Source organism: Sarcophilus harrisii, chromosome 3 (assembly GCF_902635505.1).
Source record: "Sarcophilus harrisii chromosome 3, mSarHar1.11, whole genome shotgun sequence".
Taxonomy (NCBI): Eukaryota; Metazoa; Chordata; class Mammalia; order Dasyuromorphia; family Dasyuridae; genus Sarcophilus; species Sarcophilus harrisii.
In genome coordinates this window covers 601940062-601960547 of record NC_045428.1, presented here as the reverse complement: position 1 = coordinate 601960547, position 20486 = coordinate 601940062, and the positions used below count along the sequence as shown (strand labels likewise).

Genomic DNA, 20486 nt, shown 5'->3' with positions numbered 1-20486 from the left:
ATGTTAATATGGTTTAGTTATGAGTACTGAATATTCCTCTAGATATTTGCTCTAGCTCACTTGGTTTAAAATCTTGAATTGAGTAAAATGCTCATGATGTGGATCAGAGATACTGCTTGCCCTCCACTGTTGTGCCCAAGGCGAAGGTGTTTTTAAAGCCAGCCCTGTCTTTCCCCTCCTTCTCTATAATAAATTCTAAGATGAAATACCCACCGCCATACTCTATATCCCTGTCAATTTCCTTTCAGCAGACCCACTGGTCCAAGTTGACTCTGAAGTACCTCTTGTCACCCTAGTCCCCTTCATTGCTTCTTCATATCACCTTTTGATATGAGGTCTTCCCTTATCTTCTCAGTGACTCAACACCTTTCCCATTCCAGATTGCTTCTCATTTTTTAATTTATTTTGTTTATGATTTGTACCATAACTATTGTGGCAAACTGGCCTTCTACAAAAAGACTGACCTCTGACACTTACTGGCTCCAACTCATTTAACCTCTCACTCTCCAAGTAGGTAATGCTACAAAATATAGAACAGGTTTAGACCTAAATATGTAAAGGAAGATGTCCTGCTTAGAGTTTCCTTCTCTAATCAAATCATTAGTCTTATCCCTAAAGATTTTTGTATCTACTTCTGTATATCCAGGTGGGTCTCCCTTGTTCAACTGGAAGTTCCTTCAGAGGAGTGACTAATTTTCATTTGTGTCTTTATATCCTCAGCCCTTAAAACAATGCCCAGCTACAGATAGTAGGAGCTTCAGAAATACTGGTGGATGATTTATGGACAAATGGATGTTTCCTTGAATTGTATCAAATGGCCTAAGCCCAACATTGCCTGCCTCCATTGATGTCACTAAGAACATCTCTTACAATAATCCTGCTTCCTTCTTTTTTCTTCCTTTTCTCTTCTCTGACAGACAAATGGATGTTCTCATATTCTGTCTGTACTTTCCAAGGTCATAAATCAGAAGTTTCTGCCTGCCTGGGTGGAGTCTTTCTCCTCTTCCATAGTTCTGGTCCATCTATGTCCATTCCTTGAGAGACCCTGGAACCAGCCTGGATGGGAGCAGCTTGAGGAAGGTAAAAGGGATCTTTGAACATTAGAATAGTTACAGGTTTTTGGTGTGTTATCATGGCTTAGATTGGGGGAGGGGAGTGAAGGGGACATGTGGGCAACCCTAACAGGTAGTTAGAGTTGGATGGAACCTCAAGGGTCAGCTAGTCCATCCTAAGCAAACTTCACACACATAATCTATATCAAATTTCTTGCCTTCTCAAGGAGAAGGGAGAGGACAAAGGGAAGAAGGAAATTTGGAACTATATTTTTTTAAAAAATGAATGTGTTGAAAATTATGACATGTAATTGAAAAAAACAAAAACAAAATTCATTCTCCTAACACTCATGATGTCTACTCAAGACTTGGACTGCCACCTGGTGGTTTGGACTCTTGTTGCATAAAAAATTGAACATGAAGCTGCTTGCCTTCTTCTCAGAATGAAGTTTCTTTTCACTCTGAAATCATTAATGGTTTTGGAATAAGGAAGGGATAATCAGACATATACCCTAGGAAAACTTTATTGGCAGAGTTTTGTATTGGCAGAAGTTGGAAGACCAAATAGTAGAAATGATCATTGTCCATATGAGAGAGGATGCGGGATTGAATTAGGGTGTTGGTCTCATGAGTCAAGAAAGGATGACATGACCGAATCACAAAATTCACCAGTTGGAAAGGACTTCAGTGACTAACTACTGCATCTCGTCCATGTGTGGAAGACCTTCAATAATTTCCCAGACAAATGGTTATTCAGCTTCTGTGTTCAGATCTCCAAGTGCTTCTCAAAGAGACCCATTCTGCTTTGGACTAGCTTTCATGAGGAGAAAGTCTTTCCTGCCATCAAAACTAAATTATCCTCTTCACACCTTCCATCCATTGTTCTTATGTCTGCCTTCTGAGATCAAAATATAACTAATCTGAGCCCTCTTCCACATGATAGCCTTTCCAAGACTTGACTCTCAAGTCCTTCCTGAGTTTTCTTTTCTTCAGCTTAAACTTTCCTCAGATCCTTCAGCCACTGTTCTTATGAAATAGACAAGACTCTCCACAACTTAGATCCCTTCTCTGAATATTCTCTAGCTTATCAGTGTCCTGCTTCCCATAAAATTTAGAAATGACCACATTATCCCATAGACTTTCACCTCCCTATTCCTAGGGAGCCATGACCCTCTTAAGTTAGCCCAACTATCCATCAGCTTTTTTGGCTGCCACATCAAACTGCTGCTGCCTCATTGGGCTTGCTGTCTACTGAAATCCCCAGATATTTTTTTTTCATATCAGTTGCTGTTTGCCTATCTTTTCTCTATCTTACACCTAGGAAGTTGATTTTAGTCCCGTAAAAAACTTCATTTTTAATACTTTAAATATTTTATTTAATAATTTATTTAATACTTTAATACTTTAAATATTAAATACTTTAAAATTTGCAAACCCCTATCAATCTATTTATCTATTAACTGTATATACATATTCACTCTATGCCCCTACTTATCTTTCTTCTTCCCTTCCTTCTTTCCTTGGTTTCTCCCTCTTTCTTCCTTTTTATCAATCCGCTTATTCACCTATCTATCCTTGCATCTAGCTACAGATCTATATATCACTTCTGATACAATAACTCTTCGAAGTAGGTGCTATAGTTATTCCTATTTTAAGGATTTAAAATTTTTGGCTAAGAAAAGTTAAGTATAGCTAATAAGGATCCAATGATTTATCTACTGCACCACCTAGTGGGGGAAAGATTATACAGTCATCTAGAAAATTGAAGCTAACTATCCCTACAACTGAGGAAATTCCTATTGAATTTTGTCTAATTAGATTCAGCCCAATATTCTAGTCCCAAAGTTCTTCACTTTTGTATGTGTCCATGGGTCCCTTTGGAAGTCAGTCTGATGAAGACTCTGTTCCTTAAAACAATGTTTTTAAATGCAAAATGTAAAATGTATGATTACCAAGGGAATCAATTATATTAATATGTAATCAAGAAAATAAAGCAACCCTGGGTAAAAAAGAACTCCACTCTAACCTGTATAGACTTTTTTGAAATCCTGACTCTTCATTCAGTGTTAGGTGGGTCCTTCCCTGCTTTGTGTCTTGAGGAAATCTGATGACAATGCCATCAATCTGTATCCAAGTCATTAGGGACAAAGATCAACAAGGCAAGGCCAAGCACAGACCCATGAGCACTCTGCTGGGGACATCCCAACATGCTTTCATGGAATCATCAACAACTACTCTTTGAAACTAGTCATCCTGTTATTTCCTTGTTCACAAATCATCTTGGGCTCCCTGTTGTCTCCACAATAAAATACCAACTTCTTATCAGGGCTTTCTAGGCACTCTGCACTCTGGGACCAACCTGCCTTTCCAGCTTTATTTCATTTTTCTACTTTTATGAATTCCACCTTCAATCCAATCAAATGTGATCCAATCAATTCAACAAGTATTTTTAATTGTCTGTTGTATGCAAGAAACTGTGCTTGATATTCCAGCAAAATTGAACTAGTGATGTCCCAACTTTGATATTTCATTTCCTTCCTCCAGACTTGTGAACACATTACCTCCCATGCCTGGAAGGGACTCCTCTGTCATCTTCACTTCTCAGAATCATTGATCCTTCAAGGCTCAGATTATGTACTATTTCTAACAAAAAAAATCTTTACTGAATCTCAGTAGTTTTCTCTTTCTTTCCTCTCCTCTCTGTACCCCTCTCTTTCTTTCATTCCATCCCTCTCCCATCCTCTCCTCTCTCCTTTTTTTACATCCTCCTCTTAAATTTTCTTTTCTTCAATCCTCCTCTTCCATCTTCTTGCTTCGTCCTCTTCCTCCTTTTCCTCCTTTCCTCAAATTAGCTTGAATTATACATTTTATACTAAATTTTGTCCCCCTCGCCCAATATAATTCAAACTCTTTAAAAGTAGAAATTTTACATGCGAACAAGATTAAAAGGAAAGCACAAAACAAGAGAAAAAATTTCAGCCAGTGTTTCTTATAAAGGTCTCGTCTCTAAAATATATAAAGAACTGTGTCAAATTTATAAGAATACAAATCATTCCTCAAATGATAAGGATCAAAGGATATGAACAGACAATTTTCAGATGAACAAATTAAGACCATCTATAGTTAAATGAAAAAATATTCTAACTCACTCTTGAATTACAGAAATGTAAATTAAAACAACTCTGAGGTACAACCTCATACCTCTCAGATTACAGGGAAAAGATCATAATAAATGTTGGAGGGGATGTGGGAAAACTAGAACACTAATACACTGCTGATGGAGTTGTGAAATGATCCAACCATTCTGAATAGCAATCTGGAACTATGCCCAAAGAGTTATAAAACTGTACATATCATTTGAACCATTAGTTCCATTGGTGAGTCTGTATCCCAGGGAAATCATAAATGAAGAAAAAGAACTCACATGTGCAAAAATGTTTGTAGCAGTTTTTTTGTAGTGACAAAGAATTGGAAAATGAGTAAATGCCCATCAACTAGGAACTGGCTGAATAAATTATGGAATATTGGTCTATAAAAATGACAAAAAAGCTAATTTTGGAGAGGCATGAAAAGATTTATATATGCTGAGCAAAACAAGCAGAACCAGGAACACATTGTACCCAGTAACAACATTGTACAATGATCAACAATGAAAGATTTGGTTCTTCTCAATAGTTCAGTGATCCAAAGCAATTTCAATAATCTTTGGATAAAAAACACCATCTGCATCCACAGAGAGAACTATGGAGTCTGAATGTAAATCAATACATCTTTTATTCACTTTTTTTTATTTTTCTTCTGCCTTTTTTTCCCTCTCATTTTTTCCCTTTTGTTCTGATTTTTTTCCTCCCAATATGATTCAGAATGAGTGAAATTAACTGAGTGAAGACTTTCTCCTAGGAATATAGCCTTAAACTTTAGCCTTAATTGTGATTTGAGACTTTATAATGACAAATAGAGCTACAGCTAAAAGTTGCAAGTGTTTGTCCCCTCCTGTTTCCCATAACCTCTTAATTAACCTTTAAGTACTTCTTTTAAAGGTGATGATGGTTTTGAATTCTCTTTTCCAAGGATATCTGCTTGTATTGCAGTTCTCTAGACATATTTAAATTAAAAGCTTATTATTATTGACTTGTATTATTTTATTTCTGGGTAATATTTCCTTTATTAGAATTTAATCATGGACTCCCCCAAACAATGGGAGAAAAAGCCAGGCAAGGATGGGAGCTTCTGCATTTAAGTTATTTAAAAGCCTTGTATTTTGCAGCTTTTACTTTGCACTTCTTTTGATGACAAATACCTTGTCAGATGGGAGATGCCCTTTCTCCCAAGATCATAATAAACTCTTTGTGCGTTTTCTTCCTCTGAGAGTTCTGATTGTTTTTTGTGTCAAAACTGTCCCACACAATAAAGAAATTGTGTTTTTTTTAATGAATGTACATGTATAACCAGGAAAAAAAGAAAGCAATTTTTTTTAAAAAGAAAGTAGAACTTTCTTTTTTTTTAATTTTTGTATACTAGCATTTAGCGCACTATCTGACACATAAGTGCTTTAAAATGTGCATCTGAATTTAATGAAATGGCCGGGCAACAGTGTGTTACAATAGAAAGAGGTTTTTTCCTAGATTAGGAAAAAACCATAAAACTGGGAGTCAAGAGATGGACTACAATGACTTCCACAACAGTTACTAATCCTAGTGAAACAATGGAAGCTTAGTCTAGGAGAACAGATGGAAGACCTAATGCCTTGTAAATTTCAGGCCCAGGATTTGAACCTAGGTTTTTTGACTCCTAGTCTGGCTTTATTTGTGTGAAAAATGTTTTGTAACTGGGTTTATATAGTTCCTGGCTTTGTCTTGGCCAGTAGAATCCCAAGTAGTTTATGTTGTTTACATTTATTTTATTTTTAATAGTATTTCATTTTCCCCCAGTTCCATGTCAAGAAAAATTTTAGCATTCATTTTTATAAGATTTTGAATTCCAAATTTTTCTTCCTCCTTTCCCCCCTATTAAAAGATGGTAGGCAGTTGGGCAAAGTCTATACATGTGCCATCAATTTACAGTTATTTTAAAAAGGGATTTTTCTTTCTATCTCTTGCTGTGGGAGCTTTGTTGGTCACAAGAGAAATGTTGGATATTATTGTAAGCTTATTTTCTAATCTGAAACTTTGTTTAAGTTGTTCATTTCAAGTAGTTTTTTAAGTTGATTCTCTAGGATCCTCTAAATAACTATTATATCATTTGAAATGAATGATAGTTGTGATTCTTGGGTGCCTATTCTAATTCTTTCAATTTCTTTTCCCTTTCCTTGCTATAGCTAACATTTCTAGAACAATATTAAATAATAGTGGCAATGATGGACATCCTTGCTTTACACTGATTTTAAGACTTCTAGTTTATCTCCATTATAGATAAGGCTTCCTTATGGTTCTTAGATAGATATTGCTTATCATTTTAAGGTATGCTCCTTTTACTCCTATGTTCTTTAATCTTATTAATAGGAATGGGTGTTGTAGTATTGATTTGGTCAATTATGTTGATAGTCATCCTAATATTGAACTAACCCTAAATTCATGGTATAAATTCTACCTGATCATAATGTATGATCCTTAAGATACATTGTTATGACCTCTTTATTAGTATTTTATTTTTAAATTTTGTATTGATATTCATTAGGGAAATGTGTCTATAGTTTTCTTTCTCAGTTTTAATTCTTCCTTGTTTAGGTATGAGCACCATATTTATGTCATAAAAGGAACTTGTAAAGACTCCCTCTTTACCTATTTTTTTCAAATAATTCTTATAATATTGGAATTATTTGTTCTTATAAAGTTTTGTAGAATTCACTTGTAAACTCATGTGGCCCTGGGAGTTTTTCCCTAGGGAGTTCATTAATGTCTTATTCAATTTCTTTTTCTAAGATAGGGTTATTTGGGCATTTTATTTCCTCATCTGTTAATCAAGATAACTTGTATTTTTGTAAATATTCTTCAATTTTGCTAATTATCAGATTTATTGGAAAATAATTGGATAAAATACTTCCTAATTGTTATTTCAATTTCTTCTTTAATGGTGATAATTTTATCCTTTTAATTTTTGATACTGAATATTTGGTTTTCTTCTTTCTTTTTTTAAATTAAATTAACCAACGACTTATCTATCTCATTGGCTTTTTTATAAAAATAACTCCTACTTTTATTTAATGGCACAATAGTTTTCTTACTCTTATTTTTATTAATCTCACTTTTGGTTTTCTGGGTTTTCAATTTGGTGTCAATAGGCAAGGTTTTAATGTGTTCTTTTTTTGTTGTTTAGTTGCATACTCCATTCATTGATTTGCTCTTTCTCTATTTTAGTGATATAAAAATTCAGAGAATCATAAAAATTCAGAGAAATAAATTTTTTCCCTAAATACTATTTTGGTTTCCTCCCACAAATTTTGTTATGTTGCCCCACTGTGGTAATTTTTTTAATGAAATTATTGATTGTTTCTATGAATTGTTCTCTGATCCAGATTCTTTGTTGCTGTTGTTGTTGTTGTTTTCTTATCTTTTCCAGGTTTTTTCATCACTTTCAAATTTGAGCTCTGCTCCTAGAGAGAAAGGGACACTGTCCAAGGTATTTGTGTCAAGTATTGCAGGCCTTGACTATTTACCTGATGATGCACTAGTGTTGCCCTGAGACACATGGAGACCCCATATCTGGTACTGCATTGAGGGAGTACAGTGGAGTGATTGGTTCTGCTAGAGATTGTGGGAGTTCAGCAGTTTACCAGTACTGACAACTAGCTGTCTGTCTGGCTATGCTGAGGCATGTGAGGGGTGTCCTATTTTTAATGGTTGCTGGCTTCACTGCACTGGGGCTCACTGCTGAGACAAGGCTGGCTGCTGGCTAGCTGAGATGCTTCCTGTCCTGCTTTTACCTAAGACAAACCTCCCCTGCCAACCTTCCAAGTTTCTTGGGCTAGAAGATTGTTTCATCCTGTCTTTTTGCTGGTTCTGCTGTTCTAAAATTCATTTTGTGGTACTATTTTATGATGGTTTGGAAGTGAACATGGGAGATTTTAGGCAATTTTCTGCTTACTCCATCATCTTGGCTTCTGGAATAAGGTACAGGCCTTTGAGGAAATAGCCAATCAACTTGTTTCTGAATTGTAAGAAGTGACAAGCACTTCTCTCTCCCTCTCTCTCTCTCTCCCCATAGTGGCAATTATGTGAGGAACAGAAGAGTGTCTAGTAGAGAGATATTATAAAGCAATCAAGGACAAAACCTGTGGATTGTCTATATAGGAAGATTATCATTGAGGTATTAAGGATGACACCAAGATGGAGAGGCTGTAAAACTGTGAGCACAGGGTTGCCCTGGTCAATAAGAAAAAAAGTTGGCAAGGAATATACTGATTCCTTTTGTCAGGGCTGGGTGGGAGGGCGGGAGAGGGCTGGGAAGAAAATAAGTGATGATTTGGGCATGGTAAAATAGAGAAGTTTAGAATACCCCATCTGGAGAAGTCTCATCACTTGGCAATGTGAGAGAGAAGAATCTAGCTGGAAAAATACATCTGAGAAATATCTGCATAAAGATGATGATTGTCCCCAAGCTGATGTCTTATCTAATGGCATTACATAATGAGTGTTCCCCAGGAGTTGCCTCTTGACCAATTCCAAGGTGGAAAGCAATGGAACTCAGTCTTTTATCAGGAAGAGAAGAGCCTGTGTGAAGATTTAGCCTATAAAAGGAAGAAGAGTATATATATATATATATATATATATATATATATATATATATATATATATATATATAAAACCAAGCATACCTTAGGACTACAAAGTCACAGTAAGGAAAAGTCAGGATTCTGAATTTGCCCTTTCCTTTTTCGCATGTTTCTTTAGACAGGGTGAGTTTAATGGAAAGAGGATTGCCCCTTCAGAAGCCACAGATTTGTTTTTCTACTGCAGAAAGTTCAAAGCACAGAATGGAATTCAAAGTCTAAGAAGTTACATGCGTCCCTGCAGAAAAGTAAATTTACCTGAATTTGGGGGAGTGGCTCCCAGATTACTATCATGCTCAGATTTCTTCTCAGTAGACTTCAACACAGGATGGCACTGAGAGCCTAAAGGGCTACATATATCCCTATAGAAAGGTAAACTCACTTAAATATCATGGGGTGTTCCCCAGCTTGCCTCCAAACTTAGTTCTATTCCAGATGGGACCCAAAGTGCATAGTGGTTCTGGGAATTCTGAGGACTCTTAAAAAAAAGAAAAGAAAAGAAATGGCATCGTGTGAATTGTTTGTGGACTTTTAGTAAATCCTGTACATTCTCTATAGACTGGGGGAAAGCTTGTTCTGTTACTGTTATGTGTCAGAAGCTGTTTGAGGAAGAGAACTTCTGTTGTCTGCTGAGGCTGGTTTCGGTTCCCATCTCCCACATGGCAGCTCTTCCTTGAAAATGGCCAGTCTGCACCTCAAACGGGAGCCAAGGAGGGTCCAGAATGAGGTGTATAATAACCATATTAGCCCAGGATCTCGGGACTCTGTGACTGAATTTCTACAATCATTTGAAAGGTACACTCTTTTTATGCTCTCACATAACCCTGGGCTACAAAGGGAATACTATGTTCCCATAGAGAGGGTGAAGATGATCCCACCAGGGACAGAGGAAAATGGAGTTGCAAGGACAAGGAGAACCAGCATCCCCTGAATTAACTGAGGGAGGAGGGAAGAGTCAGAAATTCAAATGCAGAGTAAAAAAAGAGTTGAGACTGGGCACTGGTGGGGATAGTGTCACTGAACCTAATCCTAGGAGGATGCTAATTGAAAAAAAAGTCCATATTGTTCTTCAGCTCAGCCCATTCCCCCCCCCCCCTCCAAAGAGGAGCATGACACCTTCCATGTACTCTTAAACTCAGTGATACACTACTAAGAGATTAAAAAAGAAAGAAGACAAAAAGTTAAGAGTTAATATGTATAAAATATATTTAGAGTTGCTCTTTGTGGTAATAAAGAACTGGAAACTGTGGAAATTTCCCAACAATTGGGGAATGACTGAACAAGGTGTGATATATGACTGACAGGTGTTCAAGAAGCCTTTGTTAAATTGATTGGAAGCTGCCAGGCCCAGATCTTCCTTGGGAAAAGGTTCTCACCAAATGCTGGGGGTCTATCCCAGTCTAACCAGAGGACTCCTCATGCAATCGGTGTTTAAATATTGTTTGTAAAATAGGATGAAATTGACAGTGGGATCAGCCCAAAGGACAAGACAGAGGGAATGATTAAGGCATGGGTCAGACCTCTCTAGACACAAGAGGAAGTCTGAACAGCACAAATCCTCTGGAAAGATTTGGAAAACTGTTCATGGTTTCTGTGTGGGCATTGTTTTCACTCCTCTAGATAACTCACCCACTGGTCTTTGGGATATTGTCCATAATAAGGACTGAAGGACAGAAAATACCACATGATTTCCCCAGAGTAGAAAGATATAAACACAGGAAGGGGGGAAAGGAGGAAAACTAGTTCTATCAATATAGATAGAGAGGATTTTATGAAAAAGCAAGGAAGAGAGGGTCACAGGAAGTAAAATGGGCCATTTTAATGACACAAAACTGAAGAGTTTGTTTAAAACAAATCCTTACATATACTGAAAATAAGTAAAGTTTAATTTAAGGAAATGTTTTATCTTTTTGACTCTATTTTCTTCTATGAATGATAATTTAGGTAAACTAGAAGCAAAATCACCTAAAAGAAGTTTTTAGAGGACATGAATTTACAAATTACAAATTACAAAAATTTTACTCTTACAAATCCTAAAATTCAAAGTATAGCAATAAACTGGTATAATAGGAACTTGTGTTAAAGTGCAAGAGAGAAATTAGATAGAGGGAAGATTTGTTCTATAGATAGCTGGGATAAGATTGGGAAATATAGACTAGAGGTACTGAGAAAATAGGAGAAAGGAAGAGAAATGCTGCATCAGAATATGTAAGAAACCAAGAAAGAAGCTATTTTGAAGTTTGAGGGGCTTGAATTAAAGTTCAATGGAAGGAAATTTTTAAAAGAAGAGGAGAGAAATTTCAAGCAATTAGGTATGAGAAGAGGATGGGTAGAAAGTTATTGAGAAACTTTTAAGAGAAATACTTGTTAGTAATTTAAAATTCTATCTAGTTATACTTATAAAACGATAGTAATAAATTTAGAATATGAGATATTTGAGAGCTGCATACCAAAATTCTGTATCTGGAGAACCATTGGAAGGGTATGTTTTCATCCTAGTGTAAGGAATATAAATTGATAATTTAAGTATTGCACAACAGAGAGTATGTTGCAATTTCCATGTTTCAAAAAATCCTCATGAACCCTAAAAGAGAAGAGAAAATATAGGACTATCACATTAAATCTATGGAAGTAGACTAAGTAAGAGTAACAGGCCTTGCAATTTAAGGTTCTGGCAGTAAGTGACTCATAGGAAAACTGAGATTTGTATGATGCCATTTGTATATAGAGATCCAGGTGTGACTGAGATTATTCTAATCTCATTTAATGTGAAATGTGTTCTCTTATTGGGAAAATTGTGATGTTTGACCTATTACAAGTAGATCAGGACACAGTGAAAAATTCACTTAATAATTAGCATTAAGGCAATAGATTTAGAAAATGTGAAAAGTATTGCGAGAAATATAATCAGATTTACAATTATTCTAAAATTGTCTTGAATGCAATACATATAGGATGTCAAAATTAATAAAGTGAATGAAGTGACCTTCTACGTAAAATCATTTGAAGACTCATTCAACTGAACTTATCTTTTGACCTGGCTATAAAACTATGAAGTCAGCAGAGGCTGTTGTCATAATGTGATAAACTATCAAGTATTTAATTAGATATGACTGACTTAAAAAGAATAATAATTATTTATTGAATGTGAAAAGTACGAAGAGAAGGGAGTTGTGTATGAAGGGAAGAGAATGTAAAATCCTCTCTGTAAACTTGCCAGGTTTTCTTGGGCAAAGTCATCAAATCTTATCAGATCTGGGGAAGAAAACCTTCTAAATGTTGTGAAATTCTATAGTGATTAATTAGTTTCCTGAGAAGATCTATTCTTCCATCACTAATATCACTACCAAAATAATGAGTGAGAGTGGGAGGCTTATGTTTTTAATACTGAAGTGACTTGGATGATGGATAATTATGAAAATTATGAAATGAAAATGATACATATTGCTGTTACATCTCGAGATTTTTTTTTTTTTTGCCATGGGAGTTAATATACAATACCTAAAGAAATGGATAACTTAGTCTGCAGACTCCTACTAATTAGGCTTTTGAATGAATTATCAAATATTCATTATCTATGTGGAATTCCAGAATATAATTATTTTCTTAATTGCTAATGATTGGTCGTTTAAACTAAAGAAGAAAAATGTTACTAACCCTAAATAATGTAACTTTTACTAATCCGAAATAAAGTAACTTTTTTGAAAGGCCTTGTAAACCTGTTATTGTTATTGCAATAATGTGAGAAAAATAATAACTGTAACTAACCTTAAACTGTGATTAGCAAAACTTGCTACTTGAGAGAAAATATTTGGTTACTATAATTTGATATTGTTTTTAGTTTTGAATTCAATTAAGTTTTCTGAATTATCAAGTCGATGAGACTTCCTTCAACCTTCAAGGGAAATGCAATGAGCAGATCAAAGAGTGGATCTCAAATTTGCTAAAAGTAAATGTGCTGGGAAAGTAGAAAGGATGGCCTTCATGTAATGACCCTTTTGTTCAGTCTTTGTTATATGACTTCCTTTTGAAACAAGAACGTTTCCCAACTGGTTAATTTAGATACCCTATGAATAAAGTGGTTGCTGTAGGACTGGCTATTTGAAAAGGTTAATTAGGACTTTTACCTGAAATCAAACACTAAGAATCATATATCCAAGCTTCACGTGCACTTTGCTTTTGTGTTAAATGTTACCTTCTTAAGAGAGATGAACTATCCTGCTGGCAAACCTTATGTTCTTATTTTTAGCAGTTTCTGAATTTTTTTTCCAGTTGGAATTGGTCTTTAAATGTTACATAGAATTTGCTTCTAATTCCAACTGATTCATGGGATTTTTTTCCCTTAGGTAATTCATTCATGACTTTAGTTTACATTCATAAGATTGTTTAAATACTTTATTTCCTTTCTATTAATCTAAACAGCGTGCATTTTTGTAAATATTCATTTCATTTAGATCGAGTTAAACTGGTTTATAGTTGGGCAAAATGGTTCCTAATTGTTGCTTCAATTTCATCTTCATTGGTTGAACATTCACCTGTTTTATTTTTGATGAGTAATTACATTTTTTAAATCAAACTAGCCAGTAATTTATGTATTTTGTAAGTTTTTGTTTATAATTTTTTTACTTTCAATTTTATACATTTTTGATTTCAAGATTTCCATTTTGGTGTTTAAAGATTTTTAATTTATTGTTTATATAGTTGCATACCCAATTCATTGATCAATTATTTCTCCATTTTTAAGTCTTCCTTGCATTACTTTTTTCTCTAAGTTTCCCTATTCTTTCTTTACTGTCCCCTCCCCATGCATCCTTCTTTCACTTGTCCATTTTTTTGAAATTATCCCAAAAAAATAAACTCATACACAAAATCTCTGTATAGTCTCCTCCCAACTACCCTTATCATTATAAAGTTCTTAAAAGGATACATTTATCATCTTCCCACATAAGAATGGAAGTGGTTTATTATACTATTTTTATGTTTCTCTTGAATTTTGTGTTTATATGTCATTCTTTCTATTCAGTTCTAGACCCTAGAAACGTTTAAAAGTTAAGTTCTCTCAGAAAATATTCATTTTTTTCCTTGAGAGATCACACTGAATTTTGCTGAGGTTATTCCTAGTTTTAATACTTTTTTTTTTAACTGAGGCAATTGGGGTTGAGTGACTTGCCCAGGGTCACACAGTAGGATGTGTTAAGTGTCTGGGACCAGATTTAAATTCAGGTCCTCCTGACTTCAGGGCTGGAACCTGCCTGCACCACCTAGCTGCGCCTGTTTTAGTCCTATAAATTGTTTGTCATCCAGAATAACATTACAAATGTTCTTAATAGTAGCTGCTAAATCTTGTAAAACTCTTTTTGTGGCTTCATGGTATTTAAATTGACTTTCTGATTGCTTATACTTACTCCTTTACCTGACACTACTGGGTTTTGTTTAAAATAAGCCAGAGTTTTCATTTGGAAACTTTTTCTAGGAATTGGTCAGTGCAGCCTTTGAATTTCTACTTTGCTCTTGAATTAAAAGGTATCTGGCTAATTTTTCTTTATAATTTCTTGATATACATTTCTTGATACACTTTTTAAAAAATTATGGCTTTCAGGCCATCCAGAAAATTTTTAAATCTCTCTTTGATCTCTTTTCCAAATAACTTTTTTCTGAAATATTTCATAATTATAACTTTTTTGTTTTTTGACTATCATTTTTTTGAGGCAATTGGGGTTGTGACTTTGCCCAGGATCACACAGCCAATAAGTATCTAGCTGCCCCTGACTTCATCATTTCTTAATGTCTCATAAATATATTAGCTTTCACTTAACAATTCTGTTACAGAATTAATTTCTTTACTGAAGTTTTGTACCTCTTTTACCATTTGGCCAATTCTTATTTTTAAGAATTTTTTTTTCTGTATCCTTTGTACCTCTTTTACTACTTGTTCTACTGCCATAATTTATGGGGTTTTTTTCTCAATGTTTTTTCTACCATTTTTTTAAATTCTTCTTTTGCTTTTTTCTTTCTTTAGGTCTTCAAGGAATTCTAATTGGACATGTGTTCAATCTGCATTTTCTTTTGAGGCTTAGAGATGTTTTGTATTGGGTCTTGAATTTCCCTAATTTCCCTGTCACCACAGTAGCTACTTAAGGCCAGATCATTTTTTGCTCATTTTCCCAGTCTACTTCTTGACTTTGGTCTCCATGTTTATATAGTTGCATATCCAATTCATTGATTGTTATTGCTCCATTATAAAACTCTGCTCACAACTGGGGGCGGGGGGGGAAGAACGGGGGGAGGGGAGGGGGGAGAGAGAAGATGTCTGGCCTGATTTTCTGCCTTAAATGTTCTGCTGCTTTTACTGCTAGGTCTACAAGCTTGTAAGTTTTTAGTGATTCCAAAGTGGTGTGACAAGCACAGACTTGGTCACTTCTCTCTTGGTCTGTACTCTGGTCCTTACACAGATAGGGCAACTGGTCCCTATGTAACTGAATCTTCAATCTGAAATTCAGACAGGAAACTGGGTAACAGATGACAGAGCTGCCAAATTCTCTTGATCCTGTGCACAGCAGTAGCTCTGGGGTCCCAAAGTATCTCTTTATAACCAACCTTACAGCCCCATTGCCATTCCAGTGCTTCTGCCTCTGCTGCTGTCAGCTCCAAAGCCCCTAGGTCAATGTCAATTCCACTGCACCAGGTTACCAGCTAGTGCCCACCCCTGCATCCACAAATGTCTCTTTATATCCTCCTAAACTTCCTTGAACTACAAAAACAATTCACTGACATTTCTGTTGTCTCTTTTTGTTCAATATTTAGACACATTTGTTTAAATCGTTAAAAAGAAGTGGATTGTAAGAGCTAGAGATAAGCATGCTGGTCTGTCACTTTGGATCCAGTTCCCATTTTCTTTTGTATATTATGCACCTGATCCATCTCAAATTCTCAATTTCTATTTTTTAACTACTACAGAATAGTGATGCTATAGTTTCATATTTGGTCCCATTAGGCCTCCTTTCCAGAACAGAAACTGTCAATAGAGACATATAAATATGGGAGCAAATACTTTGAGTTGAAAGGGACCTACAAACTACTAAGGCCGACCTCCTTGTTTTAAATGAGAAAAATGAGCAAAAACAGGTTGTTACTTGCCCAGTGTTACACATTAGAGCACCTAAGGTATATTTGTACCCATCTTCCTGATGCTAAACCCAGCACCCTTGTTATAAAACATACTGCCTTCCTTTACAGTTTAGAATGTCAATTTAAATTACAAATGACTAAAATGTCCATATCTTTAAGCCAATGACTTCAGCAGTCCAAAGAATAACAACAGCTAACATTTAAATAGTGATTTAATATTTACAAAGTTCTATACAAGTATTATTTCATTTGATCTTCACTTCAATTCTTGGAGGAAAGTATCATTAATATACACATTCTACAGATGAGGAACACTGAGGCAGTAATAGATTAAGTGGCTTGCGTAGGGTCCCATAGCTAGTAAGTGTCTAAGAATGAATTTCAACTCAGGTCTTGAGGCTCTAAGAGCAACCATTGCCCCACTTAGTGCCGAAAGAAATCATTACAGAAACAAATATCCAACAGTTACCAAAATATTTCCATCAGAATTTTTTGTGTACAAAAACAAGACAGACAACAAGGGGGATATTAATCAATTGGCGTATGCTTGATGAAGTTATGCGCATGTGAATGATATGGACTATTTTTGAATAGTAATTTTTAAAAATCCACAGAAAAATTACATTTGTAGGGCTTTCTGCACAGTACAAAATTTGGGGTGTCTAATTAGATCTGTACTGAAGCAGGAGATCTTTCCTTATTAATTAGATCCATAAGTTTTATCTCCAGCATCATTTCTCCAATGTCCATTCAAGTAAGGGCTCTAGGTCAAGACTTTCCCTCAATCATGGCTTCTATAAATCTTGTTTTCTGATGTCTAGTGTTTCTCTCCACTATGAATGAATGTAAAGAGATAATCTGACTAAGATTTTTCCATCATGAATTTATAATGAGCTTGTGGACAGAATGAAACTTCTGACATCTAACAAGATACATGCTCCATTTGAATGCTTTTCCTCATGAATGACAGTGATACAGTTTCTATTGAGTATGAATTCTCTTATGGGAAATAAAGAGATGACTGTTGCTGAAAGGTTTTACTTCACTGAGTACATTCGTAAGTTTTCTCTCTAGTGTGGATTTTCTGATGTTTACCCAGATTGGAGCTGCATCGGAATATCTTCCCACACTGATTGCATTCATAAGGTTTCTCTCCAATGCGGATTCTCTCATGTTCAACAAGGCTGGAGTGGAGCTGAAAGTCTTCCCACACTGATTACATTCATAAGGTTTCTCTCCAGTGTGGGTTCTTCGATGGCGAGCAAGATTGGAAGTTTGTGTGAAAGTCTTTCCCCAATGATTACATTAGTAAGGTTTCTTTCCAGTGTGGATTCTCTGATGTTTACCCAGACTAGAACTACATCTGAAAGTCTTCCCACACTGATTACATTCATATGGTTTTTCTCCAGTGTGGATTCTCTCATGTTCAACAAGACTGAAGGTCTGTGTGAAAGTCTTCCCACACTGATTACATTCATAAGGTTTCTCTCCAGTGTGGGTTCTTCGATGGCGAGCAAGATTGGAGCTGCGTCTAAAAGCCTTTCCACACTGATTACATTCATAAGGCTTCTCTCCAGTGTGGATTCTCTCATGTTCAACAAGGCTGGTGCTGCATCTGAAAGCCCTTCCACACTGATTACATTCATATGGTTTTTCTCCAGTGTGGATTCTCTGATGTTCAACAAGATTGAAAGGCTGTGCAAAAGTCTTCCCACATTGATTACATTTGTAAGGTTTCTTGCCAGTGTGGATTCTCTGATGTTTACCCAGACTGGAGCTGCATCTGAAAGTCTTTCCACAACAATTACATTCATAAGGTTTCTCTCCAGTGTGGATTCTCTCATGCCGAGCCAGATTGAAGGTGCGTCTGAAAACTTTTCCGCACTGATTACATTCATACGGTTTCTCTTCAGTGTGGATTCTCTGGTGTACAAAGAGGGATGAGTGTTCAACAAAAGCTTTACCACTTTCATGAAACTCATGAGGCTTCTTGCCACCTTGGACTCTCTGATACAAAGCAAGACTAGACTTGCATCTGAAAACCTTCCCACTTTGATTACAGTCATAAGGTTTCTCTCCAGTATGGATTCTCTCATGATCGTCAAGATCAGAGCTCTGTCTGAAATTCTTCCCACACTGATTACATTTATAAGGTTTTTTTTCATTGTGAATTCTCTGATGTAGAGCAATACTGGACTTGCATCTGAAAGTCTTTCCACATTGATTACAGCCATATGGTTTCTCTCCAGTGTGGATTCTCTGATGCTCAGCAAAGCTGGCATTATGTCTGAAAGTCTTTCCACACTGATAACATTCAAAAGGTTTTTCTCCATTGTGGATTCTCTGATGTTTAGCAAGACTAGAACTCCATCTGAAAGTCTTTTCACAATGAAGACAGTTATAAGGTTTCTCTCCACTGTGGATTCTCTGATGTACAGCAAGACTGGAGCTCTGTCTGAAAGTCTTTCCACATTTATTACATACATAAGGTTTCTCTCCACTGTGGATTCTCTGATGTTTCGCAAGATTCGAATTGCATCTGAAAGCCTTGCCACAATGATTACACTCATAAGGCTTCTCTCCGGTGTGGATTCTCTGATGTACAATAAGGGATGAGTGCTCAATGAAAGCTTTCCCACATTCATTACACTCATGAGGCTTCTCTCCACTGTGGATTCTCTGATGTACAGCAAGGTTGTAACTCTGTCTGAAAGTCTTTCTACACTGAATACATTCATATGATTTCTCTCTCGTGTGGATTCTGGGATGTGCAAGAGATGAGTTTTCACAATTTTCACCATACTCCGGAGGTTTCACTCTAGTGTGGATTCTCTGATTGTGTACAGTAAGACTGGATCTGTATCTGAAAGTCTTTCCACATTGATCACAGTCATAAGGTTTAACTATAGTGTGGGATCTCTGATGAAAAGCAAGACTAAAGCTCTTACTGAAAGACTTTCCACAAGTATCACATTCATAAAGTTTCTTTCCATTGTGGGTTCTCTGATTTCCAATAAGGGATGACTTCTCTGTTTTACCACATTGATAAGACTCAAGAGATTTCTCTCTAGAATGAATTCTCTGATGGGATACGAGGGATGACTGCTGTCTGAAGGCCTTTCCACACTGCATACATTTATATAGCTTTTCACTAGTATGAAATTTCTGGTGGTGAACAAGGCAAGACTGTCGCTTAAAGGTTTTACCACATTCATTATATCCATGTTTCTTTCCATCAGGAATTTTCTGATGGCTAATGAGGTCTGAATTACAACTGAAGGCCTTGTCACCTTCATCACATATATAAACCATTTCTCTACTATGACTTTTTTGATGTTTAATTAGGTCTGCATTCAAGCTGAAAGTCTTTTCACATTGATCACACTGATAAGTTTGCACTTCAGGAGGCTTCTCTTGAGCCTTGACAAGCTCTACTTGTTCAGAAAAGCATTCCTTATCCTGAGAGCAGTCATTCCCTGAGGTCGTTTTCTTACAGTCCATTAGGCCTAAACATTGTCTAAAACTCTTTCCATCTTGGTCAAATTCAAAGTGACTCTTTTGTTTTTTCTCTGTCTTGATATCGGAGTCACCTAGTTCTCCCAAACTGAGGTTGCAGTGACCATCCTTCATGAATCTCTGCTGCTGGGATTGTTCCACAGAAATACTCAGCGTGCCGGTAGTCTTCCTGGTTTCAAGCCTCATCTTTCCATCTAAGGGAAACAAATAAACATTTATAGGTCATATACTCCCTTCCCTCCATTGATATAAAGTTAAGTGATTTATTATCTATTTCCTTAGGGAAGAAGATTCTTCAAACTCAACTAGATAAGATTCAATCGTTAACTCACCTCTCCAAGATCACTTAATCTACAGAGAACTTCACGTACAATAATACTGAATCCTCCATACAAACCTGAGACACAGTCAGGCCCAGCATCCTGATTATATTCACACCTCGGGCCAGGAGCTCAGAATGGTTGAGTGGCTTAATCAACATCAGCTGAGACTAGAATTTTACGCCATAGTACCGGTTGACCTTTATCTACTCTACTTTTTTTTTTTTAATTTTTCTTACTATATGCTCACCTATTTTTGTAAGTGTGCATACAGACCACTGGGTAAACAAAAGTTTAAGCAACTGCCCAGTGGAAGTAATATACTTGGCACCCAGTAGTACAACTCCACAACTAATATACCTCTACAACTTGGTTATTCCGTAACTACGTCAGATTCTCACAGCTTAATATTATGCACTGACTGCTGGTTTAAGTAGAGAAGTCTCAGACCTTTGCCCAAGGTTCACATAAGGTATACAACTCCTACGTGCCAGGGCAATTTGACTGCCATTCTTCCAAATAGACAAACAGCCTACTGTCAGGGTGTGCAGCCCAGCCACCAGGTATAGATGCTACAGGCCCAGGGGAGTCCTTCCTGCCCTTCAGAACATCCCAGAAATGGGCAGGAAATCTCACTGGGGAGCAAGTAGATATGGGGCATTCTGAGCCTTCTGTCTTCTCCAATAGAAGACTGGTAGCTGC

At 36.2% G+C, this 20486-nt stretch overlaps 1 protein-coding gene and 1 long non-coding RNA gene across 2 annotated transcripts in view; one reads left to right on the top strand and one right to left on the bottom strand.

The window, feature by feature from the left end:
• The first annotated feature begins 9467 nt into the window (after positions 1 to 9467).
• The window catches only part of LOC116422936, a 22772-nt gene continuing 11753 nt past the window's right edge, over positions 9468 to 20486 (top strand). Inside the window, exon 1 of the long non-coding RNA XR_004233429.1 lies at positions 9468 to 9615. This is a non-coding gene — a long non-coding RNA (uncharacterized LOC116422936). The remainder of the gene's footprint in view (positions 9616 to 20486) is intronic.
• LOC100932267 (zinc finger protein 665-like) overlaps positions 16127 to 20486 on the bottom strand; it is a 27216-nt gene continuing 22856 nt past the window's right edge. Inside the window, 1 exon segment of the mRNA XM_031963478.1 lies at positions 16127 to 19658. Coding sequence (XP_031819338.1) covers positions 16930 to 19658 — 2729 coding nt within the window. The 3' untranslated portion in view covers positions 16127 to 16929.